Here is a 15673-nt window from a genome sequence, read left to right as displayed (position 1 = left end):
GTATATTTTTTATTTTAACAACAAAAAAAATGGCCACTATATGGTTTTAAAAAGGAATACTGTGATTCCTTTTTATTTAGTTGTATCTTCTGATTTAGTCAAACATCACAAATCTGCTCAACTAAATCATTATCAGATGACTGTTTTGGAGTAAGACAAATTGAAATGAGTCTTTGATGAGTCTGGTGAGAAAATGAGTTCAAAATTTCTACTGATATAATTAGAATATTTTAATGATGCACATACGAGTTACACAAAGTCTCATTTGCTTTGAGCACTTTTTTAATGAACATGGCAGACAGTCCAGGATAGTTTGTGATTTTGCAGACACCCTCCTGCTGCTCCTCCTGGCTGAGGCTATTTGTGCAAAGAGAGAGAGAGAGAAAGAGAGAGAGAGAGAAAACAGTAACTGTTCTGTGTTATGGGCACTCGTGGTTATTGGTCACAAGACTTGATTAGAATTTATCTATGGTCTTTCATTTCTACTCATATGACTTCAGACTCATAGGTAAAGATTAAATGGTAGATTTTAAATGATATGTTTTATATTATTATTATTATTTTTTATTTTTTTTGCTTTTGTACTTACTGGGTGTTTTCTTGGACAGATTTGCTTCCGGTGCTCGGGTTTTAATTGGGCTTCCACTGTCAACAATGGCCCTCAGAGAAACTTTGCTTTGAACCCAGGTTATTTTTTGCTCAGCTCTGGAAACAGATCAGACACCAGTGTGATGCTTTTCACTGGCTGCTTATCAAATGAGAGCAGACAATAAAACGTGTCTAATTCCACAGTTATCATCAATTGTGCAATAATAAACTCAGGGAAAAAAAACAGAACATGCCCGATCAATGTTTTTGCCTGTTGATACTAATCAACCTGCAGTTTTAACTGTATTTACATGTCTCTGCAGAAGTGTGTTCACTTGAATCACATTTTGTCCTCCCTGTCTTTTATGGTTTCTTTTTAGGATGCAAAACATCTCATCTTTTAGTCAGGATTACAACTGAGAGGATTTTGATAGTGAAAAAAAAAAAGATATCAGCAAGGGTGATCTCCCTTTGAGTGTGGTATGACACTGTGTCATGTTAACTAACTTCTAAAACTTTTCTCTTTACAGGCACAGAGAGCTTGGATTGAGAGGACCTTTCATAAAAGAGAATGTATTCACATATTTCCCAGCAAGGACCCAACCAGGTAATTATTTTATTTAAATGAACTTTTTGATGGTTGCCAATCACTTGTGGTAAACATATGGCCTATGGTTGCAACTTAGTTTACTACAAATAATTTTCATTGTATGCAAATTTATTGTGTAAAATGTGAATAAAATGTTAATGCTATGCAAGTCTAAAAAATGCTCTATATTCACTAGGAGTAATGTTTTAACTAGATAAGAAATAACTTATGCCCATTAATTAATTCATTTTTTAAATCATGACACCTATGACCACAGGTTATCAGACATTTACTGAGATTAAAACAGATTTTTCAGAGTGAATTGTGGGACACGGTTGCTATCCTGGGCTCAGAGAACAGGCTGAGAGCAGCCAGGCAGTGCAACCCTTTGTTCATCGAGGCATGTATTTCCCAGAAATGGGCACAGTCATGAAAGAGCCGGTTGGATGTGTGTTTCGAGGAAAAGACACAGCCTTCATGGGCAAACAAAACAACAGTCTTTGAATTAGATCGTTCGCTTGTAGTTGTAGTTCAAACTCTCGACAAAACTGGATAGTGTATATATCGCTTGGGGATTTCTATGAATAACTAACCCAGTTTTAAAGTTTAGAAATCCCGGGACCAGGCTACGCAGCCGCACAGGGCCCAGTACTGACATGTTGACTGAGCGTTGAGTCTTGTTCTGCGATCTGTCTAGATGTGCCTGCGGTCAGCTGACGACGCAGCATGTTGCCATCCCTCCTGGTGCCAACTCTTTAGAGGAAACGCACCAGCTGGTTCAGATCGACACCCCAAGGGATAAATGGACTGTGATCAAACACACCAGAACGTACCCCACAGACGCCTATGGCATAATCGAGTTCCAGGGTGGAGGATTCATCAATAAGGCCATGGTGAGTCTGTTGGTTCTGGAAGAAGTTACAACAGCACGAGAGAAGTGATTGGATGTGATGGAGCCTTAAAGATTTGTCTTTTCACATCACGACGCTCTGTTTAAAACATCTATTGTACTTTTCCATTCTTTTCTCTACCAGTACATTCGGGTTTCCTATGACACCAAGCCTGACAGCCTGCTGCATTTGATGGTGAAGGACTGGCAGCTGGAGCTGCCCACGTTGCTCATCTCCGTTCACGGAGGTCTCCAGAACTTCGACCTCCAGCCCAAGCTCAAGCAAGTGTTTGGCAAAGGCCTGATCAAAGCTGCCGTCACCACCGGAGCGTGGATCTTCACGGGTGGAGTCAACACGGGTAGGACGCTGACAGTTCAGGATAATGCTTTTAATGTTCCCTTAACAAATAACAATTTATGACATTAGAAGATTACCTTTGCTCTAAAATGTTATTGCATAATACGTATTCTGCAATTTCCTGGGGGAGATTTGACTAACCTATTGTCACAGGTTTAAGCACTGTAATTAAAGCTCTTGTGGAAAAATTAATCACGAATGATAATCTGTGTGGAGTTTGCGTGCAGTAAACACAGTGTTCCCCATGCTGCAGCCCCATTAGGCAGTTGAAAGAGTCATTAACCATGAGGCTGTATTTTGCTTATTACAACTTAGGGGTGATCCGTCATGTCGGAGATGCCTTAAAGGACCATTCCTCCAAGTCACGAGGGAAGGTGTGCGCAATAGGGATTGCTCCATGGGGGATCCTGGAAAACAAAGAGGACCTCCTCGGGAAAGATGTGAGAACATTTGCAGCTGCATGTAGTCTCCTGAAAAAAGACGCTTCCATACTCACATTTCTTCTTGAGACATTTCTAACTAATTCCTCCCTCCCTTTCCAGGTTACCAGGCCCTATCAGACGATGGCGAACCCACTGAGCAAACTGGCTGTGCTCAACAACAGCCACTCCCACTTCATCCTGACCGACAACGGCACCTGCGGGAAGTACGGTTCCGAGGTCAAACTGCGTCGACTGCTGGAGAAGCACATCTCCCTGCAGAAGATTAACACCCGTAAGTCACGCAGACGTCATAAGACACACTCCATCCTCCATGGTGCGTGAGCCACTCAGTCTTGTTGGACGTGTGGAATGGAGAGCTCCTCTGTGACCTGTGGGCTTCCCTTTGTCATCCTATGCCTGGAGCTCGGATAAGGCAGGGACAGCAAAGGGATGCTCAGCTGTCACCACTGACTTCACTCCCTCCCTCCTCTGGTTTTGCCTGTTGATACATCACATCGACGTGCTCTGCCTCAACATTTCATTCTCATAAGTTCTGTTGTCTATACGGTGACACTTTGCTGATAAATGGATGGATGGTTTCTCCAGGTCCTGACAATTTTTTTGCTGTGTTTTCCAGGTTTGGGTCAGGGGGTCCCCCTGGTGTGTCTGATAGTGGAGGGAGGTCCCAACGTTATCTCTATCGCCCTAGAGAGTTTGAGAGATGAGCCTCCCATTCCTGTGGTGGTGTGCGATGGCAGCGGGCGAGCATCTGACATCATTTCCTTTGCACACAAGTTCTCAGAGGACGGGGGGTGAGGCTTTTAGACGACTTCTCCTCTGAATTCTTATTATTCTTCTGGCAAAAAATCTGAAATGTCATCCTTAAACCTCCACTTCCAGCCTGGTTAACGACGACGTCAGAGACCAACTGTTGGTGACCATTCAGAAGACGTTCAACTACAGCAAAAGCCAGTCGCAGCAGATCCTGCTCATGGTGATGGAGTGCATGAAGAAAAGGGAACTGGTGAGTAGAGGAGTAAACTTGAGGTGTTGAACACCTTCAGGCTCCTTGTATTCCACAGTTATGTTGCATTTGAAAATAATATGTCTGTGTCAATCAATAAATCATTTGAGTTGTGAAACATCTGGTCTCCATCATCATTCATCCGTTCCACTCATCTGTGTATTTTTCCATTAACATATTGAATAAACATAATCCCCACAACCTGCCTGTCATTTCTCCTTCTTGTTGTGGTCATGTCATGTAATCCGGAGCATTCGTAGCTTCACCGCGGACCATCATCAACGCTCATGCATAAGCGTGCAGCTGTAAAGCGGCGGTGGGTGTGTGTGGTGTTAAACTCTGTACTTTAATCTAAACAATACAGTTCAGGGCTTTGATGAGGCACACACACACACACACACACACACACACACACACCCTGGTAAGAGTCTTTACAGATTAATCCCAAAGTGTTTGAGAGTTTTCCTCCAAAGTGTTTGCTGGAGACCTTGGCGCATAAACGGCGTCTGCATTTGTGCATCTCCCGGCAGATTTCCGTAGGCGTAAGTGATGTGATTAGTAGTTTGTAATACCCGGCGCATATAATCTCCAGACTCCATACATTTGGGTGGAAAAGATCAGGGCAACACCACCACCTGCTTAGCGGAGGCTCTTACTTCATCCATTCCCAGTAAACATGTAGCACACAGATGGACGAGAGGATCCATCTCCCCTTAATCCTCAGTCAGGTTCCTCTCCCTCTCCCTCTCTGTACTCCCCAGGCTTTTTTTTTTCTCAGTGCCCAGAGTGCTATCACTTCACCAGCGACTCTGCATCCTCTATCCCCGATGTATTAGACCGCCTAATGCTCCAACACATTCAGATAAGCAACTTAAACTGCTTTTTCAAAGATCATACTGCTATGGGCTTTTTTTTTTTCTCCTGCGTGTACCATTTAGTTCTCACTGATACCCACCCCAGACAATGTGACAGAACTTTATACACAACTAAGAGGCCACACTGTTTGACTCCTCTTAATCTAAAGTGCCATGACTAACCTACAGGTGAATCAGTGTCACTGTCTAGTCCCCACATAATCCTTTCATCCTAAGTGCATCTCATGTGAACAGCTGGGTTAGACAAATAAAAACACTGATTTAGAGAGCTGAAATTTTTTGCGATGATGTAACACCAGGATGCAACATTTAACTGAATTATGAGTTCACTGTTCTAAAAGTCTCCCTGCACAGAGCACGCAGCGCACCCTAGGACCATCTGAAAGCACAAGGCAAGTTCTTAGTCTTCATACTGATGCAGGCTGCTCATTATTAACGCATCTTGAGACCGGCTCTGAAATCTCTGGCACAGCGCCACACATTCATGCCAACCTAATCCCATTTACCACGGCTGCACATGTGACAGGGCCCGTCAGCGTAATTTCATTTGATATAGTCGAGTCCATAACAAGGCAAGTAGTCACTCTGTCTGACAAGTAAATTAGCCGTTTGTCCTCGAAGGGTCAGGCCTGCAGTGAGAGGGCCCTGCTGAAAGAATCTCGCACCAGTTGACACCACAAGTTTACAGCTACGATGACAGTGGCAACACAAGCTCCTGGCACAAATTCATTTTGTTTAACAATTCATCTGTTCATTTCTTAAAGTTTTTGCCATTGTATGACCGCCCACTTCACATTTGCAATTGTTTCTTCTCTTTTAATTTCTTTTTCTAACATGCAGATCACAGTTTTTCGAATGGGTTCAGAGGGACAACAAGACATTGAAATGGCCATTCTTACAGCCTTGTTAAAAGGTATTATCTGGCTGCATCACACTTAGATATCTCAACAGTATTTGTACTATTACATCACTGCAATATTTTCCTACATTCTACATACCACCTCCTCTCTCTCTTTCTCTTCCTCCATTTCTTTTGCATCAGGCACGAATGCTTCAGCAGCAGATCAGCTCAGTTTGGCTCTGGCCTGGAACAGAGTGGATATTGCTCGCAATCACATCTTTGTTTATGGACACAACTTACCAGTGAGTGCACTGCAGTTGCAAAGTTACCAAGGATGTATTTAGGACTGAAGGAAAGAATTTGGGTTTGAAAATAAAAATGATTTCAAATAGAATAGAAGTCAAGAACAGAAAGCGCTTGTTTGAATTGATATGTGCTTTTCAGATACACAAAATCCTAATGATTTAATGTAACCAAGTAACAAAAAGAGAAGACTGATATGTTGATGTAATTCAAAAAGGATTTTTATTCACTTTGGTCAGCCTGCCGGTGCCATCGCCAGCACCACAACTGCTGCAGCACCAGCACAGGAGAAGCCAAAGAGCCCTGCCAGCGCTCCTCGCAACAAGACCCGGGGAAAGAAGGGGAAAGGAAAAGGAAAGGCAAAGCCCGAACCTCCGGAGGAAACAGACCCGAGGAAGTTGGAGTTGATTCGTTGGGTAAGAGCAGGGTTTATGGAAATTTGAAGAAATAGAATGAAGGCTCTGTGGTGTACGTACTAATTAGTCTATCGCATGTATTACCTTTTCATAGGTGAACTCTCTGGAGCAGGCCATGATGGATGCTCTGGTGCTGGACAGAGTGGACTTTGTCAAACTGCTACTTGAAAATGGGGTCAACATCCATCACTTCCTCACCATTCCCAGACTGGAGGAGTTATACAACACAGTGAGCCTGACACACAGCATAAAAAGAAGAAAGCAACTCTGAATGCCACACAATGCAGATCTGACAAATATGACAAAAAAGGGTTGACACTTATTTCTAACCCTCTTACTCCTGTCCTCTCTGCTCTACTCCTCTTCCAGAAACTTGGCCCAGCTAATACACTGCATGCTGTGGTTAGAGATGTCAAAAAGGTAAAAGGAATGATGATGCAAAATGGCTAACATTTCATACTATTTCAGGTTTTATATTACCTTGAGACATCTACTTTGTTATATATTGCTCTGGTGATTCTACAGGGAAACCTTCCCCCAGATTATCAGATCACTTTGATTGATATTGGTCTGGTGCTGGAGTACCTTATGGGTGGAGCCTACAGGAGCAATTACACCAGGAAGGCTTTCCGTAACCTCTACAATAATTTGTATGGACTAAAAAGGGTACGCGTGGTTGGAAGAAAATAAATGATAATGAATTACTTATCATATTAAGTAACATTTGAGATTAATTATGACCCTTTTTTCCTCCTCTTGCAGCCAAAAGCTCTAAAGCTTCTGGGAATGGAGGTGAGGTGTCCTTTTTACAACAAAACACTATGAGTTAGCTGAAACAATACCACTCACATGGGAGAATAATCTGTCATCATTTTTGTTTTTTTTATTTTGTTAGGATGATGAACCGAGGACAAAGGGCAAGAAAAAGCCAAAAAAGAAGAAAGAGGAAGAAGTGGAAATTGATGTGGACGACCCTGAGGTCTGTCGGTTCAAGTACCCCTTCCATGAGCTGATGTTGTGGGGGGTGCTGATGAAGCGCCAGAAGATGGCACTGTTCCTCTGGCAGCGTGGGGAGGAAGCCATGGCAAAGGCCCTGGTAGCTTGTAAACTGTATAAAGCCATGGCCCACGAGTGCTCTGAGAGTGAACTGGTGGACGACATCTCCCAAGACCTGGAGAACAACTCCAAGTCAGTACAAACAACATCTCTTGCAAAGGTTTCAGTTGTAGTGTCAAGTAATTTTATGAGAGAAGATACAAACACACAGAACCAAAAAAAAAACCAACTGTTATACAAACAACTATTTCTGTATTAATATATCTGTATATTCTATCTATCTACATATTTCATTAGTTCATTCATCGTGTCAACCTCTTTTCAAATGTGTTGTATAGAAATTGCTACTATTCCCTCTCTTTCACAGAGAATTTGGCCAGTTGGCCTATGAACTGTTAGACCAGTCCTACAAGCACGATGAACAGGTGGCCATGAAACTCTTAACATATGAACTGGTTAACTGGAGTAACTCCACCTGTCTGAAGCTAGCTGTGGCTGCTAAGCAACGTGACTTCATCGCCCACACCTGCAGCCAGATGTTGCTCACTGACATGTGGATGGGTTGCTTAAGGATCGGCAAGAACCCTGGCCTCAAGGTTGACATGACAAAAAGCATTTCGAGCAACCACATAATATTTTAAACTGAATCTTATATTGAAACTGAAACTCTGATTATTTTCTCACCTAGGTTATTCTGGGAATTATCTTCCCTCCTCTGATTCTACTGCTGGATTTCCGTCTCGGAGATGATGCGTCCTATCACGTACCAGGAGGCAAAGAAGATGGAAAAGACAAGGATGATGATGCAAAATCTGGCAAGGTGCTGGTTCATGTTTGTCAGATTGATTTGTTTCATGTACTATTAATGAGTCCTTTTTGTAAAGATTGAAAGATGACAAGCTGAAGGTTTGTTGTTATGTTTCAGGACGCTAACACTGATGCGACTTCCAGAAAGGGAGATGAGGAGGAGGGTAGCACAAAAGTTCGCAAAATCCCTATTGGCAAAAGATTCTTTGAATTTTACGACGCGCCCTTCACCAAATTCTGGTTCAACACTGTGAGTTCCTCTCTTGTGCATGGGATTAATTATGGTGAACATCTTAAAAATATTGATAATATACATACTGTGTATGTACATACTTAAAACTTGAAATTACTTTCTTCTTCTGACAGATTTCCTATCTGGGCTATTTAATGTTGTACAACTACATAATCCTGGTGAAAATGGAACGGTGGCCATCTATTCAAGAGTGGACTGTCATCGCATACATTCTCACACTTGGCACTGAAAAAGTCAGACAGGTAAAAGCAACAAAACATGATCAGACTGATTAGATTCTAGTCACTGAATGTATTAAAGATAATTTGTGGTCTCTGCATGACCTTTTAACCTTGGTGTCTAGATTCTGATGTCAGAGCCGGGGAAAGCTGAAACAGAAGATAAGTGTGTGGTTGGAGGAGTACTGGAACATCACAGACCTGGTTGCCATTTCTACCTTCCTTCTTGGGCTCATGCTACGGCTGCAGAACGAGCCTTACATGGGCTACGGCAGAGTCATCTACTGTATAGACATCATCTTCTGGTACATTCGAGTGCTGGACATCTTTGGAGTCAACAAATACTTGGGACCCTATGTGATGATGATAGGGAAGATGGTAATGACCTTTAGTGTTTTAAGTAACATGACATGTATGCAAGAGAGAGGGATCAGAGATTCACACTTCTAGTTCTAATTTATTCTTATTTCTTTCTTTCCAGATGATCGATATGATGTACTTTGTAGTGATCATGCTGGTAGTGCTTATGAGCTTTGGGGTGGCGCGACAAGCCATCCTTCACCCAGATGAGGAGCCAACCTGGCGCCTGGCCAGAAACATTTTCTACATGCCCTACTGGATGATCTATGGAGAGGTTTTTGCGGACTCGATAGACCGTAAGACTAGAATTCATAGTAAGATTCTGTTTCCTGATTCTGGGCAGATGATCAGTGTTACATTAATTTCTATGTCTTAAATTCTGTGTTGATAAGCAACAACATTACACTGTTACCCTCCTCAATACTTTGTCTCCCTCTGCTGGCACATTTACAATAGGTTCTTGCTTCAAAGCATGACAGTAATTTAGGAAGAGCAGAATAGGTATCATTATCTCATCGCCCTTGATCGTGATCATCTGCCTTCAAGTTTTTTTTTTCTGTCAGCGTCTCTTCTGTCACGGTGAAGGCAATAAACATTAAAATATTTGTTTTCTGAAGAAGTTGCTCATGCGTCAGTAATAAATCAGTAATACACTCTACTGATTTTTAAATCTGCATGTTTGCACAAGAATTAAAGTTAAAAAATGGCCACAGATATAAATTAGAACGATTATTTCTATTGTTTGATTACTATCAAGTTTGAGAGAAATTTTGATGACACCAGCCCTCTCTTTCATGGACATCAGCTTGACCTTGACAGAAGTATGATATAAAAATCCTATGTTTATCTATTTTAACGCTTTCTCCATGTTTCTGCTTGACTGCATTTTTCTCGGATTTCTAGTCTATGCAATGGAAATCAACCGTGAGTAGTTTTTAAGTCAAGAATGCAATTCCAATCAATTAGCTTAAGTTTTCTGAATAAATTCAATAGCTATAACCTCCTTTTCCCTGCAGCTCCATGTGGTGAACATTTATACGATGAGGATGGGAAGAAACTGCCCCCATGCATCCCCGGTGCCTGGCTCACACCTGCTATTATGGCCTGCTACCTTCTCGTGGCAAACATTCTTCTGGTCAACTTGCTCATTGCTGTCTTCAAGTAAATATACGGTCCCATGTCTGACTGCTTTGTTATTTCAAGAGAAACATATACTGTGCTGTTACGGTTTGTGTTCACTGGTCTGTGTTTCCTGTTCCTGCAGCAACACTTTCTTTGAAGTCAAGTCGATTTCCAACCAGGTGTGGAAGTTCCAGCGATATCAGCTAATCATGACTTTTCACGATCGTCCCATCCTGCCGCCACCTCTCATCATCTTCAGCCACCTCTACATCCTCTTCAACAGGCTGTTTCGACGGTGTGCCAGGAAAAGGCAGGAGGGAGAGCTGGACGAGAAGGACAGAGGCCTCAGTTAGTTTCATCTAATAATACATACCATCTAATTAATCAATTATTAGTCAAATATTATGTAATAAACAAGTTCACCAGCTAAAATCAGGACATAAAGTGGCTAACTTTAATCCTTTCCTGGGTCAACAGAACTAATTTTATCATGTTTTAGCCCTTTGACAGACACTTCTGGAACAGTTTTGGTCCTGACTAAATTAAAACACAGACTGACATGTCGTTTTAATTTGTGTCTACCAGAGCTTAGGTTGAATCCAGAGGAGCTAAAAAGTCTGTACGAGTTTGAGGAACAGTGTGTGGAGGAATATTTCCGTGAGAAAGAGGACGAGCAGCAGTCCTCCAGTGATGAACGCATCAAGGTCACCTCAGAAAGGTGACCCCCTCCTTCTCAAGAGTGGTTTAGATATTTCTGCATGTGTTAATTACAGGTCATGCTAACATACATTTTCTACCTGTTTTGTGTTCTTGGCAGAGTTGAGAATATGTCCATGCGTCTGGAGGAGGTAAATGAGCGGGAGAACACTATGAAGGCCTCCCTGCAAACGGTCGATCTACGCCTGGCCCAACTGGAAGAGATCCACGGACGAATGGCGGTTGCCCTGGAGAAGCTCGCCGGAGTGGACAGATTGGAGCTAACCAGAACCTATTCACGAAACTCCTCTGTGTGTGACCCTTCCTCCCTCCTTCGCCAGGGCAGCATCAACAGTGCTGATGGCTACAGCCTTTACCGCTTCCATATGGACATGGAAGAGTTTGCATCAAAGCAGAAGGATGCAGATGAGGTGACAAAAACTGGTCTAGAGAGACAGAGGAGTCTGCGACAAGCATCCAGTATTTGTACTCTCAACACGAAGGAAGGTGTGCAGACCTTAGAGGTTGCTGGTTTGGAGAGATCACGACCCAGCTCCTGTGTGGACATTCTCATATCTCCGTGTGAACAAAAGCCTGCTTCTCCATTATCAAGTCAAGAGACCATAACCAATGTAAAACAAGGCAGCACAATACTGCTAGATAGACTAACAGACAAGAATAGACTAAAGCCTTCCTCCCCTCCAAAACGGACTAAATCCTTGAGATACTATCCAGTCGAAGACCAACTCATGTCTCCTCTGACAAAGAGGAGGGCTATGAGCACCATCATTGTCAGCCCTCCTGATGAACCAGGGGTAGCAGCTGAAACCACAAAGAAATCCCATGTGCTGCTGGGAACGTCCTCTTCTCCAAAGAGGACGGAATCTTTGAGGTATGTCCCCACCGAAACCCAAAGTCAAACTTCTCCGATCACAAAGAAGAGAGCTATGAGCAGCATCATCTACAACCCAGCTGATGCAGGTGATGATGTGCTGCAACCTGCAGACTACAGGTCGCTGGTGGAGCAAGTCACTAAAACACCAAATGAGTGGCCGGCAAACTTGGAGTATCAGGTGCACCCCAGCACTTTTGGTCAAATGCCTAAAGTATCAACAGTCAGAGCTCTTGCCCAGCAGTTTCAAAGCAGCGCTGCACCTGTGGAGCTTAAAAAAGAGGAGAATCAGATTAATCAAATTCCTTTGGAAAGTAAGGGAACTCTCCCAGCAACAGAACCCGAGGCAGAGCAAGCAAAGATGAAGGCAAAGAGAAACCTCTCTGACACCACTGAGTACCTGACTGTAGCTAATGAAAACTATCTGCCGTCTCACAGATCACAGAGCTGGAATGCCAGTGAGAGGAAAGCGAAGTGCTCCATGGTTAGCATGGGGCCCAGAGCCTCTAGCAGCGAGAGAGACCTTGTTGAAGTCTGCAAGTTGGCAGGTGTTGGAGGGGAAGATGCCGGAAAGAAGATGGAGGCAGAGAAGAGAGACGATGATGCGCAGGAAAATAAATGAGCGCCACAAAGAGAGGTTGATTAAAGCAGCAACAGAGGATAATAAAACAGAATAAGGGAAAAAAAATATGTGAAAGAGGAAGAGGAACTGAATGCTACGACCAAGTTCAGATCACTACTGACTGAGGTTATGAAACAGTTTTCAGAATAATGACATAAACAGAGTCACAGCATTTACCAAACTCTTCAGTATTTTCAATCATGCAGTTAATGTTAGTCGTCAGTGCAGAGTAGTGAAAACCAACATAACTGTCTCTTTTGAAGACCCACTTTCTTTACTGTCTTTACTTTTCATTGGTGTTACATACAGTAGCTTACAAAGACAATCATTCACATTACAGCTTTCCCCCATCATTGTGTTTTCATGGTAGAGATGTAAAGGGGATCTGCTGGGACATCTAAAGTTTAAGGTGAAAATGAAGGATATACACAACTGTTAATTGTGCTTATGTACACACTATGCGAACAGCAAAAACATGAATGTCCTATACATGGTTGACACTTTTGAAATACTGTCTGTAAACATTTTCTTTTGACATACTGTAAAATGTGCTTAACAACAACCCTCTCAGAGGTGTCCCTACAGCTTTCATGCAAATACTGACAACAGCATAACAATAAGTATCAAGTACAGCTTCCAGAAAACAAACAACCCTTTCACAGTCTTATTTTGTCACGGAAACCTGTATAAATAAAGGTTCCAATAAAAAAGAATAAATAAAAATGAGAGAATACAGTAGGTTGTATTTATACATACTTTTGTCTTTTCTATCACAATACTGTAAGTCCTTCTAGGCACACATGAACAAGCAGAAATGGTGCCAGTGCAAATGGAGACATAAGCCTATTAATATACATGAATTCACACAAATACAATCAATGCTGAGATTTGATATGTCCATCTCACAGAATCATCAGTAAATATAACAATAGGTAGTGTGTATAAAATAATGCTAGAGTATATGAAAAAAAAAAGTTTTCATGGTTTTACTTTTATAAGACAACTATGTGAAACTGAGATATTTTCATGAGCTCAACCAGAGGTATTATAATTGCCAACAGAATCTCTGCCTCCTGTGAGCAGACACTGCCCGGCTAGCTACAAACCGCTTCTGACGATCACGCACAAGTCATTTGCATGAGCGGATATACAGTGTCAGGCCTCATTCCTGCCTCATTGATGCTCCTCTGGTCAGCCGATCAGGATGGCATCTCAGCATCAGCTGGCAGTAAGGCTCCTCTGATCACGACCGGTGCCACCGCTGCCGCGAGGACCTCCGGGAGGCAGCAACCCTCCAAAACAGCTAAATCACGCTGGCTGTGATCGGTGAACGCTAGAGATGAGCAGCCTAGAGGAGTCGAACACTTGAAGAATTTAATTCTCTTCGACTTTTTCTCTGTGATCTTGACCGGTTTGCCTGACCCTCCAGCACTGTTGTCAGTCTAGCACAGAAAGACATGACAGTGGAGAAATGTGATACACACAGTAATAAACAAGTGTAACGTCTAACATGAGAAACTCTTAACCACTTACTGTCTTTGAGCTCAGGTTATGTAATATGTCTCTTCCCATAGTATAAAAAGCCTTGAGTGACAGAAAAACAAAAACACATTAAATGTACATACACGTCAGTCATGTTACATGACACTGTCAGGGTTAAAAATGTCTGCTTACCTCCTCTACATTTAAGCTAGACTTTGCACTGGTTTCCAAGAATTTGACTCCATAATCAATAGCAAGCTGAGTAGAGAGATAGAAATTCAGTGTTAGTGTCACTCGGTGCAAACTGGAAAGGTGCACAGCATTTCAATTCATCTGAAACTGCTCTTTAGTAATGACTGCCTGCAGAGACTCACTTTTTCACCTCGGTCTTTGGACACCTGTCTCCTGTCAGTCATGTCACATTTGTTACCCAGGATCATCTTCTCCACATCAGATGAGGCATGCTGGGAGAAATTAAAAGACTCTTTATGCAAAGTCTGTCACTGTCAGTATATGATGATGATATTGAGCAATATAAAATAATAATAATAATATTTAATGTAAAAGGTTTAGTTTGACTACTAATATAAGATAAATTCAAAGCTCACCTCTTCAATATTTCTAATCCAGTTTTTTATGTTTTCAAAGGACTTCTCATTGCAGATGTCATAGACCAACATGATGCCCTGTGAAGAAAAAACAGCCATCCTCACAAACAATTTCCAAACCCTGATACGTAAGGTGGATACAGTAAAGAAGTGTAGGATGAAGAGAGGGGGCTTACCATAGCCCCTCTGTAGTACGCTGTAGTGATGGTGCGAAACCTCTCCTGTCCTGCAGTGTCCCTGCAAACATCAGATCAACCTTCCATGGTAAATGGGCAGATTCACATCAAACGAAGATTAAAAAAAGAAAGTGAGTAAGAAAAAAGTCTGCTCAAATCACACTTACCAGATCTGAAGTTTAACTCTCTTTCCATCCAGCTCTATTGTCCTGATTTTGAAGTCTATTCCTGAATTTGAACAAACACAGACAGAGCTGTATCAGCTGATGCTTGCTGCATTCATTAGTTACGTGATATCTCTAATAAATGGCTGTCCTTTGCAAACGAAAATAACTTTGTTTATGAACTGTTCATCCTGTGTCAGTTTGCTGAAGGACATCATTTAATGACATCTGCAGTAGAATACTACAGAGCTTTATGGAGGATACAACAATAGTACAACTGTTCATAAAAGCCTTCACATTTCAGTTAGGTTCCTAAAGGTCAAACATCATGACTACAGTTTGAGTCTAAATTTAGTCTTACTGATGCCTATGAGCCATCAAGGACAGGACATCATCACTAATTCTCAGTCCCATTGTCTTACTCTTATGCTCATTTAAACATAGTAGGTCTATCTTGTATGAAACAAATTTGTTCTAGGATACTATTATTAATAAATATGTTGACCACCATTAAAGCAATGACGGTATAGTGCTGTTATCAGCTAATACGGGCATGTAATATGTCAGATTTATCCTTAAGGGCGGCTGCAGGGTGCTCACCTATTGTGGATATGAAGGTGGTATTGAAGGAGTCCTCGCTAAATCTGAACAGCAGACATGTCTTGCCGACCCCGCTGTCTCCGATGAGCAACAGTTTGAAGAGATAATCGTACGTCTTCGCCATTTAAACACGCTGAAGACTTAACGACGTTTCGACAAAATAAGGCCGTGTACTGAGCCGGGATCCCCCGTCTGGAAATCCTCAGCTGTCTGGGGCAGACAGGCAGCAGACCGGTGCCGAGATGAGTGACGTCACTTTCCGCTTGGCATCATGGTCAATGTAGTTTAACTGGAACAACATGTAATTTTTAT

General features: G+C 42.2%; 2 protein-coding genes across 2 annotated transcripts; one reads left to right on the top strand and one right to left on the bottom strand.

The window, feature by feature from the left end:
- Positions 1–1940: 1940 nt before the first annotated feature.
- Positions 1941–12824, top strand: LOC108885608 (transient receptor potential cation channel subfamily M member 1). The gene is given in 27 exon segments (XM_051073358.1): positions 1941–2070; positions 2212–2425; positions 2740–2864; positions 2967–3138; positions 3484–3658; positions 3747–3870; positions 5586–5658; positions 5788–5888; positions 6129–6305; positions 6400–6534; positions 6675–6725; positions 6831–6971; positions 7068–7097; positions 7201–7493; positions 7729–7957; positions 8050–8181; positions 8287–8418; positions 8535–8663; positions 8765–8782; positions 8784–9017; positions 9121–9295; positions 9903–9923; positions 10016–10160; positions 10264–10469; positions 10707–10839; positions 10939–11804; positions 11859–12824. Coding segments are annotated over 27 exon segments (4707 nt in total). The 5' UTR covers positions 1941–2067; the 3' UTR covers positions 12332–12824.
- On the bottom strand, positions 12583–15618 carry LOC108886080 (ras-related protein Rab-8B). Its single transcript, XM_018680702.2, has 8 exons — positions 15362–15618; positions 14765–14825; positions 14598–14658; positions 14422–14499; positions 14188–14277; positions 14006–14071; positions 13865–13915; positions 12583–13773 (listed from the first exon to the last, which is right to left on the bottom strand). The coding sequence occupies exons 1-8, from the start codon at positions 15483–15485 to the stop codon at positions 13531–13533; spliced, it is 774 nt and encodes a 257-aa protein (XP_018536218.1). The 5' UTR covers positions 15486–15618; the 3' UTR covers positions 12583–13530.
- Between the last annotated feature and the right edge of the window lie 55 nt (positions 15619–15673).

Source organism: Lates calcarifer, linkage group LG10 (assembly GCF_001640805.2).
Source record: "Lates calcarifer isolate ASB-BC8 linkage group LG10, TLL_Latcal_v3, whole genome shotgun sequence".
In the NCBI taxonomy this organism is placed as follows: Eukaryota; Metazoa; Chordata; class Actinopteri; family Centropomidae; genus Lates; species Lates calcarifer.
The sequence above is the reverse complement of the archived record's forward strand: the minus strand, read 5'-3'. Positions and strand labels throughout refer to the sequence as shown.